This window comes from Strongylocentrotus purpuratus, unplaced genomic scaffold, assembly GCF_000002235.5.
Source record: "Strongylocentrotus purpuratus isolate Spur 01 unplaced genomic scaffold, Spur_5.0 spur5_scaffold_11, whole genome shotgun sequence".
Taxonomy (NCBI): Eukaryota; Metazoa; Echinodermata; class Echinoidea; order Camarodonta; family Strongylocentrotidae; genus Strongylocentrotus; species Strongylocentrotus purpuratus.
The window spans coordinates 7,329,744-7,354,262 of record NW_022145596.1 but is presented as its reverse complement, the minus strand read 5'-3'; the positions used below and the strand labels follow the sequence as shown (position 1 = coordinate 7,354,262).

The 24,519-nt window shown below is 37.1% G+C and overlaps 1 protein-coding gene across 1 annotated transcript in view; it reads right to left on the bottom strand.

Moving 5' to 3' along the window:
- LOC115918496 (neurofilament heavy polypeptide-like) overlaps positions 1-24,519 on the bottom strand; it is a 55,538-nt gene that overhangs the window by 7,856 nt on the left and 23,163 nt on the right. Inside the window, exons 7-11 of the mRNA XM_030980517.1 lie at positions 17,461-17,530; positions 14,886-15,019; positions 9,286-9,379; positions 1,550-2,306; positions 647-785 (exon numbers count right to left, since the gene is read on the bottom strand). Of these exons, the coding sequence (XP_030836377.1) occupies positions 647-785; positions 1,550-2,306; positions 9,286-9,379; positions 14,886-15,019; positions 17,461-17,530 (1,194 nt within the window). The remainder of the gene's footprint in view (positions 1-646; positions 786-1,549; positions 2,307-9,285; positions 9,380-14,885; positions 15,020-17,460; positions 17,531-24,519) is intronic.

Here is a 24,519-nt window from a genome sequence, read left to right as displayed (position 1 = left end):
ATTGATTAAAGAAATTCCAATTTTGTTTGTTATTGTTTTTTAATTTTTACTCTTCTTACCCCCCCCCCCCCAGCGGAAGACTTCTAGATCCACCACTGTTTTTTTAAACAGGAAAGGCAAGTCATAATATCATTAAAAAATAAGAAATTATCCTAATCATCTTCAGGTTATTTCTGGCTGGCTGTTCCTCGAATCCGATCAGACAGATCAGACAGAAATTCAATTTACAAGTATTTTCGGAGTTGTAAATTATGCAAGACACCCTTTGTGTTTTTAATTAACCCACATTTTGCTTGTACATAATTGAATTCTAGCACAAAAGGATTCGCACCCAATTAATAGAATTGTGAACAACTTGTATCTATTTCAAAGAAATACTATAAATCAGTATGCCAACATAAGGGATTTGAATTTTAGTGCTATGATTTCGGTATCAAAATTTCTTTGACCAAAAAAATGTACAGACCATTTCCCTCATTTAATAAAATGACCCAAATCTTTAATATGCACAAAACAGACTCATGCACCAGGCCCTTATTCCAAAATGCCTGCAGACCATGCCTTAGTGGGTACCACCTATACCTCTGGTCTTAGGCTGGTCTACCAAGTCTAGTGTGTCAGTTGTGGAGGAAATATCGTCTTTCACCTTTGGGGCAAACTTCTTAGGCGAATCCTTGTTCTCGATGTTACTGGTCGAGGCTGGTCTCTGCTTAGAGGGGCTGCTTCGCGTCCCGACATGGGCTGTTAGGCCCTTCACTGACGTCTTGGTGGCTAGGTTCTGGTACCTGAAGATATTGATGGGAGATAAAAAGAATTCACAAACTTTTTAAAGAATACATCTTTTTCTTAAGAAAGGGTCGTGCTGTAAATATCTACATGTACACATGTAGTAAGTGGACTATCAACTCCAAAGGTCTCGTAACCACAGGTTCAACCGACCTTTACTCAACCTACTGTGCCCCTATAACATCATGACAAAGAATCAACATGTATTAAATCATTATTCCTCTCTTCCAAGTCGATTAAGAATAAACTAAACAGTTAATTAGATTAAGTTTTCATAGTTGGCTTTAATTAAAAGCATTAAACATTGTCATAAAATATAGAATTTGTTCTCCTTGACATATAAACAGAAAATTATAGCTGATTGCATAGTCTGGGAACAAGATTAGCACAAATTGGATGCACATGTTTGCTTAATATCAAAAGTGGCATAGAAGTTTATTGCATATGCATGTTATTACACCATGGGCAAGTACAAGATTTTTTGTAGACGTTAAATTTGTGATTAATGTCTTAATCCATACTTTCAATAGAATAATGAGCATAACTTGACATAAAAAGTTAAATTTACTTGATATTTTAAACTCTGGAAGGTTTATCATCTAAATACAATTACAAAGTAAAACAGAATCTTTAATGACATTGTACACATGTGCTCATTGTCTCAATTGGCAACATTGGGCAAATAACTTGGCTTGCCCCAAACCAGTAGAGCACCATCTCTTGTTAAAACCAGTATGTTATCACTCATTTCTTTGTCCCTTACTTTGAGATTCTGTCTCTGAGACTGACGGGTTCCTCCTTAGACTCTTCAACTTCCTCTTTATCTGTGAAGACCGGTTCCTCCTCTTCGTTCCCATCTTCCTTCTCCTCCTTCTTCTCCACTTTCTTCTCTTCCTTCTCTGACAGCTTGGTGTCTGCTTCAGCTTTGGTCTCCGGAACTGCCTCGATAGGTTGACTGGATCGCCTCGCTTCTGCCTTGTGCGTACCGTTGCCATTGACAACCCCCTTATTGCTTGATTTGGTGGGCTCCGTACCAGCGGGGATTCTGGCTTCGAAGAGAGCCTTGCTTGCAGCCACACTCAACCGTCTCTCCTCGACGGCATCCGCCTCTTCCTTCTTCTCCTCCACGTCTTTCTCCGTCTCTGCGCTCTCCTTCTCCACCTCCTCTTTCTTCTTCATCTCAGGTGGTGGTGGTGATGCAGCAGCTGCATCCTCCTCCGGGGCTGTGGTCTCTACCGGTGTTGTTGGTGGTACGGGTGTGGTAGGGGTGCTGGGCTTCGCCTCCTTCTCAGGTTCCTTCTTGGGATCATCCTTCTTGGGTGGGTCATCCTTCATGATGATGATGACCTCTTTGGGAATCTGAGGAAGGATCATGGGCTCCTCCTCTTCCTCCTCCTCCTCCAGTCCCAACTCTCCCTGGGAGTTACCCTCAAGGGTGGACTTCAGGTCATCGGAAGATGGGGACTCAATGATGACGACGGGTACTGCATCTTTCTTGGGCGTGTCTCCCTTCTCCTCATCTAATGAAAGAAACAAATATATTTTGCGAAATAACGTATGACATTCAATCAACAAAAATATACATATATCATCTGCTAGAGCCAGAAGGATGTTATACTCTCATTTAGAGTTAACATCCTTTATGCACCCAGCAGAATGATAGAATCAAATCGTAAGGTGCTAGACATGCACTACTAAATTATAATGGGCTCAGGATGGGTGGGTTTTAAGGTTCCAAGATATATCGTATTTTCAAAGTAAATTTCAAAATGCTGTCTCAATCATAACCAAGATAAAAATTACCGATAATCAGTTTTAAATTGATGCCTGTGTATCTCTGAAATGATTTTCTCTACAGCTTACATGTTGTATCATACTGAAGTATGTTTAGGATGACTAAATACAAGAAGATATCCATGTAGTGAGCTGACAGGAAAAGACAACCCAATTTGTTACATGAACATGTACATATAACATATTTGTCATTTATCATTTCATCTACCATTTTTCTATTCTACAGAAAAATCTGTTAAGAATTACCACGTTTCCAGCCTTGACTATTCAGCTACATTATTATGAAATGTTGCTCCCCCCTCCCCATTTCTGTTTCTGACTTTGCAATATAATCAAACTTCACTTATAACAAGTATACCATACCTGCCAACATTTGAAAATGAGAATTAAGAATTTTTAGCACAGTATGTCTTAAAAAATAAGAAATCTGTACCCTTAACAGGCGTTCGCACATGCAGCGGCAGTGTAACTGGCAATACGCAGTAAATCTGTGCAAAAAAGCGAATACAAATTCGCTACTCAATCATGCAGCCCTTCAATGCTCGCAATACGTGAACTCTCACATCGCGGCATATGATAAAAACAAGCTTAATTTGGCTTAGGCAAAAAAAAAAAAAAATCACAATTTTGAAAATCCAGAATATTCCGGATTTTGGGGTCCTAAAAATCCAGAAAACAGAATATTCCGGATTATTCGGAAGTGTTGGCAGGTATGGTATACTGACATGATAGCCACTGAAAAGTGAACTGTCATTTTACCCTGATCATACAGAATGATATCTCCTTCAACCATTTCTCCCATACTGCTTTATTTCAAAGCGCAATCAAGTCAGTAATAAACGTGAACCCCACTTTGCAAGTTGATCTTAGACCGATACCTAACCACCCAAACAAAGAGGCTTGCCAAAGCTACCCTTACATTCTCCCAGAACGACTTCTGAAGAAACAAAAACAACAACATGCTAACTACTATAGACACATGCTATGAGATGGTAAATGTACTATGCATGCTTTAGTTGGACTTATTTTGATAGAAAATTCAAGTTTCATAGAAATAGCAGCTTGATGAGGTAGGAGATTCCATTTGGAGGCTTAAGCTCACTTACCTTTACTGCAACTCCAAATCCAAGTTACATCATACAAGAAGATTTTGTATAATACAAACCACAATCAATTTTTATCTTTTCTTTCAGTAACCAACTCCATGCATTATTACAGATGAGAGTATTTGATGCTGTACGAATTAGCTGGTTGAGCAATGTAGATAAGAATCCAGTAAAAGCCAAGCTTCCAACGTCACCTATCCCAACCCAAACACATCCATTGTAGCTTACAGTTACAAACTTTACTCATTCTTGCTTATGTTCCATGATGTATTTGATGAACCTGATCAAAAGTCTTTTGAGGCTTGATACGGACACAAAGGAGGGGGGGGGGGTGTACTCAGATTTGGTTTGGAGGGGGAGTGCCGCTCAAGTCTCGAACCCCTACCCATTTTCAAGGGTCGGTTTTGGCAGATTTTGCTCAAAATATAGGCCCATTTCCCACAATTTTTGGGTGTTCGCCATGCAAATACCCCAAAATATTGGAAATGTTGGAAAAAAGGACCCATGTTTAGTGATATTTTGGTAAAAATGGGAACCATTCTAGGATTTTTGTGTGAAAAGCGACCCATTAGAGCGGCACATCCCCATATCTTTTAATATGGGAGTACCCCCCCCCCTCCATCCTCCCGGATATGGATGCCTTCTTAGTTGTTAGTATTGTTAAAAATGCTTGTCCAACTATTTGGTATTCCGTGGTGTAGGAATAGCCGAAGGTGGGGACCTATAAATGACAACTACCTTGACAAAGTACATACAAGCAACTAGTCATAGGCCTGCTAGGGCATATCCTGGCTAAATAAAACTTGATCTCTATTCTCTAAACCATCTCTCATCTTTATGAGTGTAATAAACTAAACTGACCTCTATAAGAGAATGAGTCAAGAAGCATCTTAAAAGGAAAGTTTAGCTTCAATAGTTTCAATCATCTACATGTAAATACAAGGAATACCTTAGTACAAGGACATTTCGAAATGATAATACCACTTATGCATTTGTCAAGGAGTAGCCACTAAAGATTAAATATGCAACCATCTCTTTTATTTTTTCTTTCAGGGACATTTCTGATAATTATCCCTTCCCCTAAATTCGTACGATAAAACAGATCTCCTTTTCAGAGTTTTCAAATCAAATCTAAATCCTCAGCATTTGGGAGAATGGACCTGAATACCATTACCATTTACCATTGGGAAATTGGGAAATCTGTGCCAAAGTGTGTCTTAAATGATACCCTCTTTCACAATATGATACAATTTAAGTGAAACTTTGCCATCAAATTTTTGAGGCTCCCAAAACTTTAGAGGAGGTTTTAGTTTTCAATACTGACCTGACCAATCTCAAAATGGCTGCACCGAGCTATACTTGACTGTACTCAAAACTATTCAACATTCTCAGACACCGTACGCGAGAGCTCATTAAGTTTGTCTGGGTTACAACCTTGACAATTAGTAAATGTCAAGATCGATTTTCGACCTAATAATTGACTGGGAGACTTCTTGCCATGAAGTGCAAGATAAGACCAAAGGAAGTCTGCGGAACAGGTACATGTACCGGCCTCTGCATGATTTTGAGTCAGTGTCCCTGTCGGGTCAAGGTCAAAGAAAGTAAGACCACCAACTTTTTGTAATTTAAACCACTCTTGTATAAGAAGTAGAACTAAACAAACAACAGGTGTATCCCTCTCCGGACAGAATGATATCATCTACGGTAAGCGGTTATTGTTTTAACACTGTGTTCAACTGTATGCCATCAAAGTTGGACTCTGAAATCCAAACATGGATGCATAGTATGAAAAAAACTCCTGGGGGTGTTTCACAAAGATTCTAAGTTGAACTTAACTCTTAGGTTGGACATAAATATTACGGAGAGCCATTTGTAGCCTTATAATGAAATACAACATGAAAATGAATGAAACTAAGAGTAGATATTTTGGGGGGTAATTGAAAGATGAATGCTGGATGAACATTTTCTAATAAAATCAGATAAAAATAAAGGCAATTTATGAATTATGATGCAAGTATATGTAAGCTATGATGCGGCAAATGGAAACACTATTTTCATGGAGGCAATAGAAATTAACGGGAAGGAGACCAAAGGCAATTTACAATAGTAACTCCCAAATCTCTTATGCATAGAATGGCCATGTCTAATTTGGCTTTAAAAGGTAGCCCTTGAAAATAAACTCGTACTTCTTATCCTAAAGATACACTTCTCCTAAGAACAAATTTTTCTTGTAAGCTGATCGCATTCATTATTTAGATACATGTTCTGAAACAATGATATACATGTTTATTCATTTTCAAGAGTTGTATGAATGGTAATGATGACAAAAAATTATTCTTTTAGAAAGCGATGAAGCTGTGATTGCAGGTGATGTTGATGAATTGCCATTTTTCATGAATACATCTTCAAAAGGAGGGGTAGCTACAAAACTGATTACTAAACAATAGCTTGTAACCTAAATAACCCACGGTTGTGAACATCCTATGAATTAATTTTAAAAACACTTTGATCATGTTTGAAGTCCTAACCTAAAGAAAAATGTCATAATTCCACGCAACTATAGTGTAGTGTGTAGTATATTTAATTTCATAGTCTGACCAAAATAGTTCCCTTTGACAAAATCTTCCTCTAATAGGTCTTCATACAACACTTCCTACACGTCATATTGGTTGATATCAAATTTGACAGCAAACTATATTTTTATTTTTGTCTCGTACTATACCATATACCAAATGGCCATGGATTTATAGGCTCTGCATGTAAAATGAAGAGAATATTGCAAGGGTTTGATAATCTTTCAAACTGGACAAGTCACTATCACCATAGCAACCAAGACATCCCACTCATGTCAATTAATCCTGTGCTAGCATTACCTATATGTTATTTTTTCCAATCAGCAAAAACATAACCTTGAACATGTCAAAGTGGTAAAGCCTTCAGGTAGCCCAATAGCGGAAGTATTTAATAAGCCCTCCTTTCCTTTCCTTTTACAGCATATTGCTCATTCCCCACTTGGAGATCAAAATCAAGGTTTCCGATTAAAGCTCCAAACAAATTCTAACAAATCTTTAAAGGGTTTATTCGAGGATGTACGTTGTAGTATTTGCAATCAAATGCTTGAGTTTTAAACAAAATTAAGAGCAATAATCAATGACAAAAGGGAGGATTTTTTAGTAATGCTGCAATTTTTCACTTTCAAGACCATGATGAGTGAATTAATTTTTTTTAATGTAATTTGAGGCGATGCAAATACAACTCACTCAGCAGGATTTTTGTTTTCTCAAAACAATTTCAAGACACACGTATGCAGCATTTTTTTTTTTTTTTTTAAAGACAAACTCTGATTTTAGGTGAAATGTGACTTAATGTAATAAGCAAAACACTCGCTTAGCAGAAGTTTGATTCCTTTTTCAGATGCCATGGCCCCAGCTGATAATCTTATAAAATCCCTAAGAATCTTCAACTGGATTGATGACAAAGTATGGAAAGGATTTGAAGAGCTTACATTGTATTGGCAGATTTAAACATACACCAAGAATCAGTCTAAATAGCAACCGTATTTCCGAGAGAAAATTCTATCCTGATTCTCCTTAAAGCAGTGGGAAAGGTTGGAGGTAAAGTAAGGAGTAAATCATCCTTACAATGCTGCTTTACAAGATGATGGACTTTGATGAAACATTTTCAAGAGTAGGAAAAAAAAAGAAATTGAGATACAGGAACAAGAGGCTTGACAAAAAATAGTTTACAAAAGTTTACTAAAGAAAAGAAAAGAACAAGCACAGACAATTGAGATAGATGTAATACAAAAATAATACACAGATAGGGGGGATACTCTATGATTTGCAATGTACCGGTATATATTTATATATTTGACAATTAAGTATTAAGATTAACTCAAATTTTTTGTCTATCAATGCTTTATATTGTCAATGAATTTATTTAATATGATTAATTTTGTTTCTTTAATAATGTATCGGTATCACAGAGAGACAAGCAAAAAAATTAATAGAAATAAAATGACAGTAAGCAATTAGCTGCTTCTGAAAACATAACCATACAAAACCTTGCGTAAGTTTAGGTTCATTTTAATGTTTAGGTTCTTCTTCTATAACAATATAACAAAAGCCTGCTTAATCTTCTATTTGTTGTTATTTAGTTATGATTCATAATTTGTATAATTGTGTACATTGTTTGTAATACCAGTGAGCAACACATTTCCATTTTTTAGTGGACAATAAATCAATTCATGAGAATCATTAGGAAAACTATAAATTTTGGACAAAGCACCTGATCTTACTCTTTGCACAAATCATGAATATTCCCCCTTCTGCCTCATGATGAGAGTGTTATTGACTGCAAGGCCATGCATGCTGATGTCATGATTCTAGGGATGGGAATGGGAAGAGGGTGCACAGAATTAATGGGAAGACGAGACACACCTACTACACATGGATGTTTGACAGAACACTCTTGATTTTCGTACGAAGTTTGTGGCACAAATTCAAAACTTTTTTACCTTCACAGGTCAACTTGACGGAGCCCATTACAGAGTCCTCAGAGGGCAGCCTTCCATTGATTCCTGGATAATTACTATCATTAATATCATTATCATCATCTTTATCCGTATCCATGGCAACGTGATCATCCGTCATGCTCTTTACTGCATGAGCGGACATCTCGGCTTTATCTTCTTTCACAGAGCTACTGAGCTCATCATCCTTTGTAACCTCTACTTCATCTTCCATTTTAGCATCCTCTTCCTCTTCTTTCTTCTTCTTCTCCACCATCATCTCTTTACCTTTCCTCCTCCTCTCTTCTGGTGGACTTTTCCTAATCTCTCCTTCAACACTATTAATCATGGCTGCAACCGTTCCTACTTTCACTCTTTCCTTCTCTTCTTCTTCTTCCAATTCTTCCACCGACGACTCGTCCTCCAGGAAGTCGTCGCTTCCCTCCTCCAACTCCTCTCTCATCTCCTCCTCTTCGTCTTCCTCCATGATCGTCTCCACCCCAAACATGTTCTTCCCCAGATCCAGGGGATCAGGAAGATCGACTAGGAGATCCAGGCTGGCGATCCCCAACCCTTCTCCCATCTCTCCATCTCCTTCGCCAAATATATCAGCGTCCATCAACCCTAAACCATCTCCCTCGAGCTCGAAATTCATCTCACCTTTCCCTTCACCCCCTCCCACCTTCTTAGTACTATCGGCTTCCCTTAACTTGTCATCATCCCCAAACAACGCTGGGTCTACATCTAGCAACTTATCTATATCTTCGTGCCTACCCTTTTCCCTTTTTACGTCATTACCGTTCTTTTGATTTTCTATCACATCTATCTTACTCTTGTCACTTACACTCTGAGCTCCCTTGGTGGGAAATATTGCACTATCAGAGGGGAAATCAGAGTTGGTGGATAGAATATCTGTTGCGGGTGTAGATTCTATCTTCCTACTTCTACTACCTTTGGGGCCAAACGGGGGCAGGGGAGGGAGGACCATGGGTCCCAGGCCCTTGCCGGCCTTGGGTTTGGAAGAGGAGCCATTGGAATGTTGCTGGGTGGAGCTCATAGAGAGCGCCACACCAGGGAAAGGTAACTCACTGTCAAGGTCTAGAGGGGTGGGACTCTTTGTGGGGGTAGTGGGCTCTTCTGCTATGGGGGAAGGGGCATCATCAAGTCGGCTGCTGGACCGCTTCTGTAGAGAGAAAGAATGAGAGGAAAGAAAGAAGCAAGATGAATTATTAATATACATTCCACACGTTTGTAGTCAACAACAAAGAGAGGATTGTATCTTATAAAAATAAACATTATCCAAGTTATAACAATAAAATGCAGCGATTGAAAAAAGGATCTGAGACATGTATTTGCTCTGCGACATTTGTTCTGGGCTTCTTTTCTTTTGCTCAAAGATATTGTACTGTAGCTTGTGTGAAGATTAAGGTTTAAATTATGTGTAGGGTAAGGGTTAGGAGTAGAGTGAGATATACATATTGGCCCTAATTCACAAAGGAAGGTTTGTCGACAAACCAGGTTTTCGTACGTCATATGACGCGTTTTGACGCGTTTGTCGACAAACCTCCTTTGTGAATTCGGGCCATAGTGTTTGATTAGGATTTCAACAAACAATAGAAATTGACTGTAGAATAAATGTCACATAAGCAAGTGCCTTCCAATCATCAACATAAAAATCCTGGCCCTTGTTATTCATAATACATTTCCTTCTCTATCTTGACCTACATGTTATTATATATGCTGTCAAGAACAACACATCACTAAACAGTTATACAACTAAATCATTCATACCCTTACCAAGTTTTGTAACTTCATAAGCAGTTGATCTGTCCCAATTTATGTTTCAGTTGTTTCTAAGTATGTGACATATCAAAGCTTACATCTGAAAGTGTTCAACAAAGGTAATGATTCAACAGGTCCACCTGTCATTCTTGAGTTACGAGAAGCACCAAAAAAAAATCAACTCTACAAGGGGCATGACAACTTCAGTCAACTGTATCTGTTTCTTTTCAAAGTATTACATTCATATGTGTCATCTTGATAGATCAACAAGGGGCCAATCGTGAGATTCCTTCCCCCTTCTAATCTTTGACAGGATGCAGGTGTAGAGCTGACAGGTTCTCCCACAAGCTTGTAATGTACACTCCGTAACAATGTCAAGCAGTCCACCTTTTATTCTTGAGAGGGGGTATATTATTGTGAGACATGGAAACCAACTAAAACTGAAATGTTGACTCTTAAAAACTTATAGTAAATCTTCTATAAGCTTATTTATTCAATATTGCTTTTCTGATTCTGATTAAGTTACTCTGTTCACATCGATGTATATTTCATATGCATTGTAATTTGTAGGTTCATTTACATTTTCTTTTTGTTTTGTTTAATATGTAATTGTTTATCAATGTATTTTGTTTGTTATAGCGCTCAGAGACTTCAGTGGTAAGCGCTTTATAAGCCCTGTTTTTAAAATTTTTATATTATTATTAATTTGACACAGGTGTAAATAGTACTACTGCAATGTTAATCTGGGATGCCAGATAGCATTTTTTTTAAATAGACAGAATCAAAAATAGCTGAGACCTTCAAAATGGCTTGAGAGTTGAGACATAAGATCCCTTCCTTGTCTATATGGTATCATACGATATATACCAGAAATGTCATACTACTGACAGGACGATGACAGACTACTCATTGAAATGTCTCTTCCAATTATAGAATTTTGTAAGGAGAACACAAAAATAGATTTAAAGACCATATCAAATTATGAAAGGACAAGTTCAATTCAACTACCTGTTTCCCTCATGAACAGATTTTCAATCGTTCGTTGGTTTGTTTTACCTGACTGCTAAGAAAGCATGTGTATGCTTGTAAGTAAGTAACCGGGGGACCGACAGCTTTAAGTCCTCACCGATGGACTTGGTAATGGGGATTAATGCCATACCAAAGGGCACTAATGCATTGACTTGGCTATTTGAACCTGGATCTCCCAGCAAAACTTAATTATAAACAATTTTTCATATATTTGAAAAATAAATATTTCAAACAGTGTTTGTTTTATTTGGAATCTTGTTGTTTATATAATTTGTGACGGATTTGAATATAAATATACTAATATTACATGCAGATGTATAACCTTAATATCTAAAATATCTATTTGTATATCTATTATGACAGGGGAAATACCTCAACTGTCTAAAATGGATCAAATTAGATCATGGTTGATGTAGAATATAGCAGGCTCATGATACTGGCACATCAATATTTTGATTATTATTTGATTAATATCTTGTACATTCTAGTCATTTTTTGTGTCATATCAATGATAGTTACAATATAAATATACTCTACTGTGCTTAATACAAAGTACCATACTATTATTCAAGCTGTGGCTGAGGGGCTGTTATAAGGTGCTAAAGCAAGGAATTTTTTCCTCCCAGTTACCCATTTACTTTGCCTGGGTGGAGAGTGGCAAATGTAGATTAATGTCTTGCAAAAAAAAACGTTTAGGTCATATTCCTTTCCTCTCATATACTCGCTGTTAACTACTCCAAAAATAGCTCCATATATTTATAGCAAGGATATTAAGGGGCCCCCAAGACCAGCAGGAGTAAAAAGAAGGGCAACTGTGTTGGACATAGAGGGAAGGGGAGAGAAGGAGGGGGTGGGGAGGGGAAGATAGTTCTTCATTATATTGAACTGACACCAAACCCTGCACTGTGTGGAGCGTTTTTTCAGTAAATGATTTAATTTTCTTCCGGTACATTTTGTTTTTTAAATTAAGGCCCATGGGCTACTATTTGGCAGAACATATAACAATCAACAGAATTGGTGTCCATATAATGTATGTGGACCTTCTTTACATTTTAAATGAGGAAATATTACTCATTGTGAGATAACGTAACAGAGGTGAGGCACAGACAGACAGATTGAGGGGAAGTGGGGGGGGGGGGTTTACTGCTAATGTATACTTTCTTTGGGAAACATACCATATTCATAACATAACATACTTGTAGTACTAACTTACAGTTACTTTAATTTGATTCTTTTACCTGAAGGGACCTGCCTATAACTTAATAATGCAGACATTTATAATTTTCAACATATCTTACCCATATCATGAAACAGACTTTCTTTCTTCTTAGGGAAAAAAGGGAATTGATACAGGTCTACTACATGAAATATCACTACCTGTGAACCCACTTTCATTTTCTACAAGTAAAAGGCCTGTAAGGAGTCACAGTTTCTACACTACTGATGGGAGCTATGCAAGTCTTGTCCCAGACAGCATTACAATGTTATAATCAGAGCTTAATGAGATAATTGGTTTTGGGGTAGACAGAGAGTCAAGGTGTGGGCTGACTTCCTTTGTATTATTCAATTAACACATTTAGGACATTAATCTTTAAGCGCTACATTTATCAATTTAATTCACTCAATTAAAAACACTGGAATTTTTGTGTCATCGCTACATTTTCTATACCAGTAAGGTCATAAATCTGGAGAAAAAAAATATGTACAAGATTTGAAATTGTCAACAATTTTTTTTGGGTTAATTTCTAATTAGTATGATATTCTGAACTTCTTAAAGCTTATCTGCCATAGTTTACAGGAGGGATTAGACCTCCCTACAAGGTCACTGGACAGGTGGTTATCTCATCAACTCAGCTCTCAGTTAACATAAGAAAAAGAGGATCATGGGGGACCAATGGTCACCAATTAGGCATTGTTTGTTGAATAGAGGGCACAAGTAGTTACAAGTAGTGCAGTGGGCCTTTAACATGTTGCCAATTTAAGAACTTGATTGCACTTTTCAATTTAAATAGTCCTGGTGTAAAAAGAAAACCATTAAGATACAACAAAATATATGTGCAGAATTTGTTGGTCTTTCTGGTGATGCATGGAGTATGTTTTTTAAAGGGCTCTAAATCTTACTCGTGAAAGGCTGCATGGCCCTTTGAAGATTACTGGAAGAAGAAGAAGAATCAGAGTTTACTGTGCGAAATCACAAAATGTGGCCAAAATTGGCCTGGGTGGTTTAAATAGAAGGTTGAGTTCTGGGAAGAGGTGAAAAATAATTTGTGAGCATTACTCATTTTTATTATGCAAGTGTGGAAGAACATCAGTTAAGACTTCCCTGAAAAGCATGGCTCTTCAAATGCCTTCATATTCTAAATATGCATGTAACATCGTAAAAATCGGGGGCCGGCTTTTTACGCCATGTGTTCATGTAGTCCCATATACATCTTTCTGTGCAAGTGTTTGTAACTTTACCAAGACTTGGCCAAATTTCTTATCATTTTGATGATTCCAGAACCTTGCAATACACACAAATTCTTATATGCTAGATGATCAACCTTTTCTGGTCGGTTCCACACCGTTTCTTTCACAATGCAATCGCATGACCAGAACTCAACTTCATCTTTAAGGAACATATTGTTCTACTTGTACGTGTTTAACAGAGGTGAGAATGAAAGTTCAACGAGTGATTGGGCTAATAAGTCTAACTGGCTGGGGACTGGCCCCTGACAGTGATCGGACATGGGGTCAAATGGAAATTAGGCGAAGGATGTCTGATTATTGGCCTACAAGGGAACTGTAATAACTATGCTGTGGCAATTTGCATGTTATCTAATATTTTGCGGTACTTTAAAGATGTAAGCAGATAATGTGTTTTCTATGCTTGGAACCTGTTTTGTTTTGGGGGAACTTGATCTAGCACTAAAGGAGATGAACTTAATTGATAAAAAACATTTGATAATATACCAAAGGCAATTTCAATTTCCTTGTCCACCAACTATGGAAATGCACAAATATGTAGTGACATATTTATCTGAATATGATTTCTATGGGATATAAAATTGAGGGTTATTGGAAGTGCTCTTGAGTTGATATTTTGATTTCTCAGGTGTCTTTGAAATTATGTTAATGATTATTTATAATCAATTTGGAAGAGAAAAGGTTGCAAATTGTTGCAAAATTTAATCCTCTTGATAGAAAATGTTATTACCAGGGTGTTATTCACATACTCATATGTACATATCTATATTTGTGCAGATTCAGCAACTCTCTTCCTCCCAAAGAGAGAAACAAAGTTTCCCTTCTGCAATTCAATCATTGATTGAAAATTATTGATTTTCAAAAAACTGTGTGAATAAAATACATGTGTATTTTTATTCTAAAAGCTGAATAATGGAATACCCAGGGATTAGGAAAGACAGGACTAGATGCACTCTAAAATCTAGATACGTTCATGCACTGTTTTGAGCCAGAAGGGTGTTAACTCACATGAACAGAGTTAACTTGGTACATGTGAGGTACTAGTAATCACACACAGTGCCCTTTTGGCTCTGAACAGATCATTTTAAGACCTTCTTTGCTCTCATAAGTGGAAATATCCAAAATGCAAGAAGCATGCTCAAAATCCAATACATACAAGAATGGCATGAATTTTACCTGAACATACAATGAATGGAAATATCTTTTCAATCTAAAAACAATTACATTTGCTAAAATTTGTCTTACCTAACGTCAATACTTACCCAAGCAGTGAACCTCTAGATCAAAACAAATAATCACTTAATGAAATACATAATTATTATGATAAATACATGAAAATATAATTACACAGCAAGAGTATATGTGATTTTTTTTTTTTTTTTGGGGGGGGGGGAGGAGGGGGAGAAATTTACCTGCGGTGTCCGAGCACGTGCTTTTCTACTTGGTCTCCTGTTAGAGGGCGCCACAGATATTCTGTGTTTGGCCGCTGAGCTAGGGAGCAGATTTGACGTCCGGATTAGATCAAGGTCAACATCACCAAGATTTTCTGTAAAAATATAGAAGGTGTAATTAAATGAATAGTCTTCACATCTTGGATATGGTCAAATGTACTTCACATCTTTGCATGTAATGTATTTGTGAAAGTGTTGGCACTGATTTGAAATCAGAATTTAGAAAAGAAAAAACTAACATCAAATTTAGTGCACCACATGAGCTTGACTAAAAATATCCCTTTTAACCATCGCTTTGATATGGCAAAATACTCATGTACTGCCAAGGTTTACTACCTTAGTATTCCCTGCATGGATTACTTTTTACATAGGTAACCAGTCAGGCACCTGAGACAAATATTTAGGTTGCTCAATTCAACTTTTGGTTGTCATTCGCAGAAGGTTGTGCAAGCTTCAAATGAAACAGCTATGTATCTATTTTGAGACATCTTTAGGACCAGCCATCCAGGCATCAAAGACAGGAATTAACTAGAATGTGGCTTAACAGGATGTTACATGATCAAGTCCACATGGAACTTTATATTTCTAATTCCAAGCCGTGTTACTGTATATCATCTCATTTGGAGATGAAACAACAATTTGTTTTCCCTTCTATTTTCTGATTTATTATTGAGAGACTAATGGAAATAATCTTTTATTTTACATGAATATTTTCTGGAAATCAGTGCCATGTTAATAAAACATGTGAGTCAAATTGAGATAACCTACATGTATATCTGCCTCAATAAATATTTGGGCATGAAATTTTCATACTTGAGGAAAAAAAAACTGGATGTCAGAATGAGCTTGTACATGTCAGATTCCTGCACTAATTGAAAAAGGAATGTAATTTAAGTTACTTCCTTCAAAACATAGCGGTTCAAGATAAATGCAAGGGTATATTCAGATCTAGTATAGATGGCTGAACTCTTAATACAATATCCTTTTCAGGGGCCATGTTTGTATCAGGTATGACAAGCTAGAATAAACCTACATCATGTATGTACTTAAGGTTGATAAAATGGGTAGGTCAATTTCAGTTTCTAAAAATATGTAAATATGGATGCCAAATCAAAACTAACATTTATTCTTACTCCAAATATGTAAAATGAAAGCTGGTCATTGAAAGCAAAGGTTGGTGAGAGCGACAGGTTTAGGTGCAATACCCAATACAATTGAAAATTTGGCAGAATACAAACAAGAGAATTTATCCAATTATCACCAACATATGAATAACGTCTTTTGTTCACATTATGCTGGGAAGATGGCCAACTCAGATTAACATGAATACTAGGAGAGGCCAAAAGAGATATTGGAAAGGTGACCCAATTCAATTTCATCATTACATTCCAAACGATTTGTAAAAGCTCCTTAAGAAAAGTATTCTCCTCAAAAATAATTCCTTTGTTTGATTGTGCCCCTTGTTTTTCATCCATTGAAAGTTTAAGAAACAAAAGGTGACCCAATTCAATTTCATCATTGTATTGCAAATGATTTGTAATAGCACCTTAAGAAAGGTATTAGCCTCAAAAATTATTCTTTTGTTTGATAGTGCCCCTTATTTTTCATCCATTGAATCTAATAAAGGATTTCTGGCAACAATTGCGCATCATTCCACTGAAACCTGGCTATCCATCTATGCCTTAACTGACAATAAAAAAGTCAGTATGAATATTTCCAAATCCTAAGTCGAACTTAACTCTAAGTTGGACTGAAAGTTATGGAGAGCCATTTGTAGCCTTTAAATGAAATATATTCAAAAGTGAAAATTTTTAGACTTTTTACAAATTCCACATCAAGAAAATAATAATAGAAAATATGAATGAAACACCCCCTGGTCATGGTAAATGCACAGTCACGAGGATGGTGTTGCTTTACACAACAAATTTATCCAAATTCATGTAAATTTATCAAAGTAAGTACGTCTTGCATCTTAGTAATCCCGGCCATGATAAATGTATGACTGTAGTTAAGACCATGGTCTTGCTTTTTATACACCACACTCATGAACTTTGGCCTAAAAGTTAGATGCAAGTTAGTCTCCTGATTCTAATTGGTTGAAATTCAAGGTGCTTTCGTTTTTTGAACTTGTCTTAAATCTCAAGTTTTCTGAGCAACAAATCATTTTATGGCTGAATAAATGGCATGGATACAGGTTTTGGTCAACATTTTCAATCTTTAATAGATAATGCAAGGATGAGAATCGTTTGTAGAGAAGTTATAAACCTATCACTGTTAACAATTTAGATGATGTATATGAACTGAAATGTATTACGTAGATGAAGTCTAAGGGAGTCTCATGAACTTTAATTTCGTTGGCTGCATCCAAGAAGGCCATGATTTACTGTCGATGGCAGTAAACTAAAAGCTTTCGTTCGGTAAACTTTTCTTTTGGTAAGCTTTTAGAAATGTAAATCAGTTGCATGACCATGCATCTATTTACCCCCATATACCTGGAATTATGGCGCTATCCCTGAATAAATAGAAACAAACTCACCTGATTTTAATCTCTTCATGTCAGCTGTAACATGGTGGCTGTCCTTGACCCCAACGCTTGTAAAGCTCTTCTGTAGCGAGGAATAAATGTGGGTTACAGGCATGAGAACTACCTAACTCTTCCCAAACAAGATAGAAAAGAAAAATAGGGCACTTCCAACATGGAAGATTCGGACTAGTTGGAGTGAGGAATTACTTACAATCTGTTATCCTAGAACACTAATTCTACTGAAGTTCACTCCTACAGAAAGTAAAGAATTTTTTTTTATCCCTACCCCCGCATCCGCCCCTACCTAGTACCTACACCCTTAATTAGAATCCTAGCGTCTAATAGGTTATCTAAGAATAGAGCCCGCCACCGCTTTGAGGAGTTGAGAAGAGTGCGAGAGAGGAGGAGAGATGAGTTGATAATTGCTCCTAACTTCACCCAGCTAAACAAGATGATGTAGATTCAAAGAAGCAGACGGAAATTCAAATTTGGAAGTTATTCCAAGCATGGAAGGAACGTTGGAGATCCGCAAGACATGGAGAGCGAATGAAAGAAGGAATCGATCCAAAGATTGAGAAGCGATTGAAGATCATGAATGAAGTTTAAAATCCAATGACGGAATTAATCACAGATAATAGAATTAATCCAATGAGCATCCGTGGAACTTAAAGATTTTGAACAATGTGCGATCACAGGAGGAAGGTGTCACGAGTCCCGTTTCCAAAATAGACGCAGCAACGTGAACCGATAGCTATTCCCAAGAGTGCTACTGCATTCGGTTTGCCAGTCTGCTAACAGAGCCCTACAGAGGTAAATCGGGCATGTCTGTCTTTCAGTGAGCGTCGAGATAAAGAAAACTGTTTTTTTTTACATAGATGGGATGATTCACGAACACCACTGAGGCCCTAAACTAACTTCCTGCCTTGCCTTGCCTTGCCTTGATGCCCTTGGCAGACTCGTTTCTCTGCTTCGACCGACAACTGGCCGAGGGGGACACTGTGTAATATTGCGCACCTACCGTCAACATGACAAGTGTTGACCAGTCCATTATGGCTCTATTCTTTATCAATTGACCATTATCACATGACTGAAAGTGTACCGGCTTCATCCTCCATTGTCTTCTTGAACTCATTGTAAAATATAGGAGTAATGAAGTTCTTCGTCTTATATCAATATCTGTAGTAGGTGCAAAGAAATTAGATTCCTACAAAATTCTTTAATTGTAACAATTAATGTTGACCTAATACTAGAAGGATTCTTTGACTGATTATACAAAAAAGTTTAAACTATTTGTGTAAAATATATGAAGCCCAAAAGGATATAATAGATATCAATTGCACACCTCACAAACTCGTCCCTTGATTTTTATCTTTAAAAAAATGCTTAGCTCAGAAACTTTATTTACAATGTTTATTACACTGTAGTTTTCTTTTCCCTAGTGTGAATGGGCCCAATTATGCACCGCTATTATTTAAAGGCAATTAACACCCTATCTACCTTTAACAGGTACACTCTACATGTATAATGAATGGCACTAAGATCACGATTCAAATTTCACTTTTCCATGTGTGTGAATGGGGTCTAATGTCCAAGGCAATGGATAGAGGACGACATTACATTCATATTCCAAAAAAAAAAAAAAAATCCTCAAGTGTGAATGAACCTAATGTCAAACTGGCAGTACATATCAACACTTTAGATTACTACTTAAGATACACCATACCATGTAGGAGGAGGAGGGAAGTATGAGCCATAAAGCAAAGCTGAATGGTGACAACAAGTGGGGGAAGTAGGTGATTAAACATCTTCTAAATTTGTCTTGAGAGCACTCACTGATCCTCGATCAATGAATTAATTACTTTGATGCACTTAGGGAAGGTCGACTTGGGGGATTGCGAGAGATAAACCCAGCTTTTCAGCAAAGGGGATAGGTCTCATCTTGAGAAACAAAGAAATCTTTGTTTCTAGGATATTATCAATGCTCTTAAAACTGGTACATGTATGTTTCTTTACAAAATGATGAGCAATCTTAACAGCTGAATACACAAACTGCTTTGGAGCGATTGGAAAAGGTCGATTTGGGCAAAGGGTCTGCTCTCAAGAACAAAGAAATATTTGTCTTAAAGGCCCACTGCACTACTGGTAGCTACTTGCGCCCTCTATATAACAAACAATGCCTAATCGGTGACCATTGGTCCCCCATGATCCTCTTTTTCTTATGTTCACTGAGAGCTGAGTTGATGAGATAACCACCTGTCCAGTGACCTTGCAGAGCGGTCTAATCCCTCCTGTAATCTATGGCAGATAAGCTTTAAGAAAATCTAGACTTTAGTACTTGAAAAAGAGAAATATATTGACTTTATCAAAGAATAAATTTACTCTTTTGCAGTTTGGAACGGCCTAATTCAGGATACCCTGAGAGAAAGCCAGCTTTTCAGCCTAGATAACAGCAAAGAACCCCCCCCCCCCTTTAGAAGGAAAAAAAACATATTGGTACATTTAATATTCTTTATTTTGAAGAAAAAAAGAGATAATGATTGATGAATAAATGGATTGCTTTAAAGCAATTAGAAAATGTCACTTTAGAGGATTTTAAGAGGGAAGGCAAACATTTCAACAAAGTGATTGGTACAAAGAAAGATTGATGGGGGGGGGGGGATGGGGGGGAGGTGAGAAAATCTGTGAAAGTTTAAGGCAGCAAAGTATTTGAATGATGTCCTTTTATCTTTGCAATATGCACAGTTATTTGTAAAAATGGTAGTCATTACAAATTCACAGATGTTTCTGTTTATAAATTGCTAAGAGTAGACAAGCGTATTGTGCATTTCCTAATGAAAACAATATGTGAAGATTAAAAGGTAATATACTAAGTAATTAACTTCCACATAAGATAATTTAAGCACATTTATTTAGCATGATTTCAAATAACTGTACGCATATGTGTACTTAATATAAGTATTACATTGTAAAACAGAATTTGAAGAGGAAGAAAACGTGGCAGGAAGTATTTTATGAGATATGTTTTATTCAAGGACATATTTCAGAAGAAAATCTATTTTTGAATTTAAAAATAAGAAACTTATAGACCTTGAGTTAGCCTCTCCCTATTAAGTCCATTTGTTACATTCATATCTTCGTGGGGCACATACATTTTTCTTAGAGTATGGTGAGGAATATGAGTTAATCTATTACACTGACAAAACTTGCCAAACTTGAAGTCTTTAATACTGATCTGCAAGGAGACTTCCGCATGTAATTGAATTACTGTGAAACATCACTATTTGTTAGATTCAAGGGTTGTGACAAATAGAAAGAGAGAAATCTTCACAGAGTGAACAGGACTTTGGGTTCAATTTGAGTTTCAAATCAGCCTAAATTTGTTTAACTCTTTCCTTTGTACATGTATGTAGCAAATCAAGAACTTATTGAGGTGAAAATTATAAATTTGGTTGCACTTTGTTCCTGATTTTCAAGACTTTTCCTTTTCATTTTGTTGCCAATTTGAGTAAATCTTAATGATAGATGAGTGGATGCTGAGAGATTAAATGTGTAATGTGAAAGATTGTAAATGCTGGACAGAACTTCATATTTATCAGCTCAGTTGCAAATGCAGGGGATAGGAGAGACAAACAAAAATTATGTTTCGAATTTTGTTTGTATTTGTTGTGATCAAATCGTTTTAAGGCCTTAGTAGCATATTTAGAAATATGGGGACTAACTTTCTCCTTTTTAGACATCACCCATCCCAATCCCCCTCCTTCCTCATTATGATACTCAAGCAATCCAATACCCTAGAATTAGTTGACTGAGGGTACACCTGCAAGTGCCTTTTCATATCAATGTATATTCATGGGGCTTTGGGGAGGGAGAAACGAACCTTCTTCAATAAATAATGTCTTATATCCCCTTCTTATCAGTCTCATCAAAAGTTAGCCTAACAACCTCCTCCTTTCCCCTAAAAAAATTTTAAAAAATAAAAAATGCTGTAACAGTGTCCCTAGATAACCTGTCAAAGCGTAGGTGTTCTTCCAAGTGAGTGAATTTTCTGAGGGTTTTTCAGGAGTAAGAAAGAAAAAAAAGAAAGAGTAAAAAACAATGCCCTTTCTTGTAACTGAACATCAGGAAATTTAGTCTGAAATCTTCTCATCTCCCCCTCCCCCTCCCATTTGAGTTTTAAAGGCTCAAGCAGTGTCCCTAGATCACCTGACGATTTGCAAGTGTTCTTCCACGTCAGGGTATACATTCCTAGGGATCTACGAGAGTGAGAAACAGAACTTCCTCAAAAAACAATGCCCCTTCTTGTACCTGAACATCGGGGAAATTTAGTCCAAAACCTCATCCTACCCCTCCCGTTTAAATTTTGTTTAAGGCTCAAGCAGTGTCCCTAGATCACCTGACGATTTGCAAGTGTTCTTCCACGCCAGGGTATACATTCCTGGGGATCTACGAGAGTGAGAAACAGAACTTCCTCAAAAAACAATGCCCCTTCTTGTACCTGAACATCGGGGAAATTTAGTCCAAAACCTCATCCTACCCCTCCCGTTTAAATTTTGTTTAAGGCTCAAGCAGTGTCCCTAGATCACCTGACGATTTGCAAGTGTTCTTCCATGTCAATGTTTACATTCCCAGGGCTTCACAGAAGTGAGAAACAGACCTTCCTCAAAAAACAATCCGCTTTCTATTAGGAAATTTAGTCAGAAACCTCATCTCTACTTCCCGTTTAAATTTTGTTCAAGGCTTGATCAAGCAGTGTCCCTAGATCACCTGACGATTTGCAAGTGTTTTTCCATGTCAATGTATATACATTCCTAGGGCTTCACAGGGGTGAGAAACAGACCTTCTAAAAAAACATTGCCCTTTTTTGTAAATGAACATCAGGAAATTTAGTCCAAAACCTCCTCATCTCCCCTCCCATTTAAATTTTGTTCAAGGCTTGATCAAGCAGTGTCCCTAGATCACCTGACAATTTGCAAGTATCAATGTATCTACATTCCTAGGGCTTCAGGGGGGGGGGGGGGGGGGGGATGGTGAGAAACAGACCTTCATTCCAAATTATGCCTTATATCCTGTTACCCTCTCCCTCATAGTCTCAACAGACAAGACACCTATTAAAGCCTGTCTGCACTAGTTTGGCCAGGGGGATTGGACCTCCCTGCAAGGTCACTGACAGGTGGTTATCTCATCAAATCAGCTCTCAATTAACATAAGCAAAAGAGGACCATGGGGACCAATGGTTACCGATTAGGCATTGTTTGCTATATAGAGGGTGCAAGTACGGTAGCTATAAGTAGTACAGTGGGCCTTTAAACAACAGACGGCTTTGCATCAACTGTGTCTTGTTCTGTCTCTTGAGCAATAGAGGGCTGTTTTGATTGATAAATAAACCTAGAGCTGAAGGTTTCAAGGGTTTAATTATCCTCAATGGTTTAAATGTCCCAACTGGTCCAATGATACAGAAGTATTCACTAATGGAACGATGGACAACATTAGCTCAAGGAGACTATGATTGAGCTCATTCTACAGCTTGCACTATGTTTTCATTTCTACAGGATCCATTGGAAAAAAAATTAAGTAGCTTCTCTCTGTAATGATTTCTTTAGCAGAAGGAGGCACTTGGCTGCTCAAGCACACCTCCACTGCCGACGTCTTGGTAAACCATATGTACCAGCAATAGAGGGCAGCATAGTGATTCTAGAAAAAGTCCAGACTGATTGTGAATCTTCAAAAAGACTACTGCTCTCATCGGTCTAGGAAAACTAAATATACACATGTATGCAGTAACTTGTCACATCACTAGCACTAGAGGGCAGTAGAACATTATGAACAATTTCTAGATTGATTAAAGAACCTTTGAGCTCCCATGGAGACTTGCAACATATCTATGACAAAAAGGACTTTTTAGACACCCATTGCTTTCCAAACCATGATCATGAGAGGGCAGTATGTTTGTTTACGATTGATCTGTTAGTGGAAGTGGATAGATGTAGACTAAAATAGGTTTAGATAAGAAATAGGAAGCAGATTAAGAACCATCTGATTGCTAAAATAAAATATTCTAGACCAAATCATAAAATGCACATACTTTCTTTTCTTATCTCAGTCTCAATATTTTAAACATAATTATCAAGGAAAGCAAATAATTATTTAATATCCCAAAACCATGAATGTTATCGATAATTTTTTCCACTACACTATATGAAACAGATCTAAAGTAATCATACGCATCTACAAATTTGAGTCTACCGATTTAAAAAAAATTATTGGTTCTGAATGATTATTTATTTGGTTTACATTTCAAGAGAAGTACTTTTCTTCTTCAAAGCCTACAAAACTAGTTCTCTAATTTGAAAGCCAGGTAGCAAGGATGAAAATCAATGCCTTCCCTCTAAAACATATACCACAACACAGTATGTGATTTAGCACCATGATCATGTTCTATCACATACCATAACTGTGCAGCGGTGGAAAAGAAATCCGAAACCCTTTCCCCGATCACATGCCGTCAACTGAATTAAAGGGAAATCTGACCTTAATATTCAAACTAATCTACTAGAAAGCAGACAATTCGTCGCTCGCATAAACGAACCGTCCTCTCCGCGCATTTCCAAGCGAAAGTCAGTTTTGTAGAAAACGCGTTTAAAAGATAAGACTTTTTGAAACGGTAATTGTTAGACTTTAGAATAGATTATATTAAAAATCAATGGGACTACCTGATAGCTTAGGTCTTAAAGTTTTATAGTGTGTTTAGATTTTCTTGAGTGGGAGTATTTTTGCTACATTTGGTTTGTAAACAGAGAGGACGGTTCGTGGAAAAGATAAAATGCACGATCACGCTGCGCGATTCCACCACGAACCGTCCAACAACACAAAAATAACTAAAATGTCATTTTTTTCAAAATGCACATTAAATTCAGGAAGGCTCTTTTTTTTTACAGGACCTGTAATGATATTATATTCATAACATTTCTTGAGTAGTGCCTGAAGGGAGAAAGCGCTTAGGAGAAGAAAAAAAAATCAGTTATATTTTTTACATGACAAACATGAGAGCAGTCCGTGCATACCTCACAATTC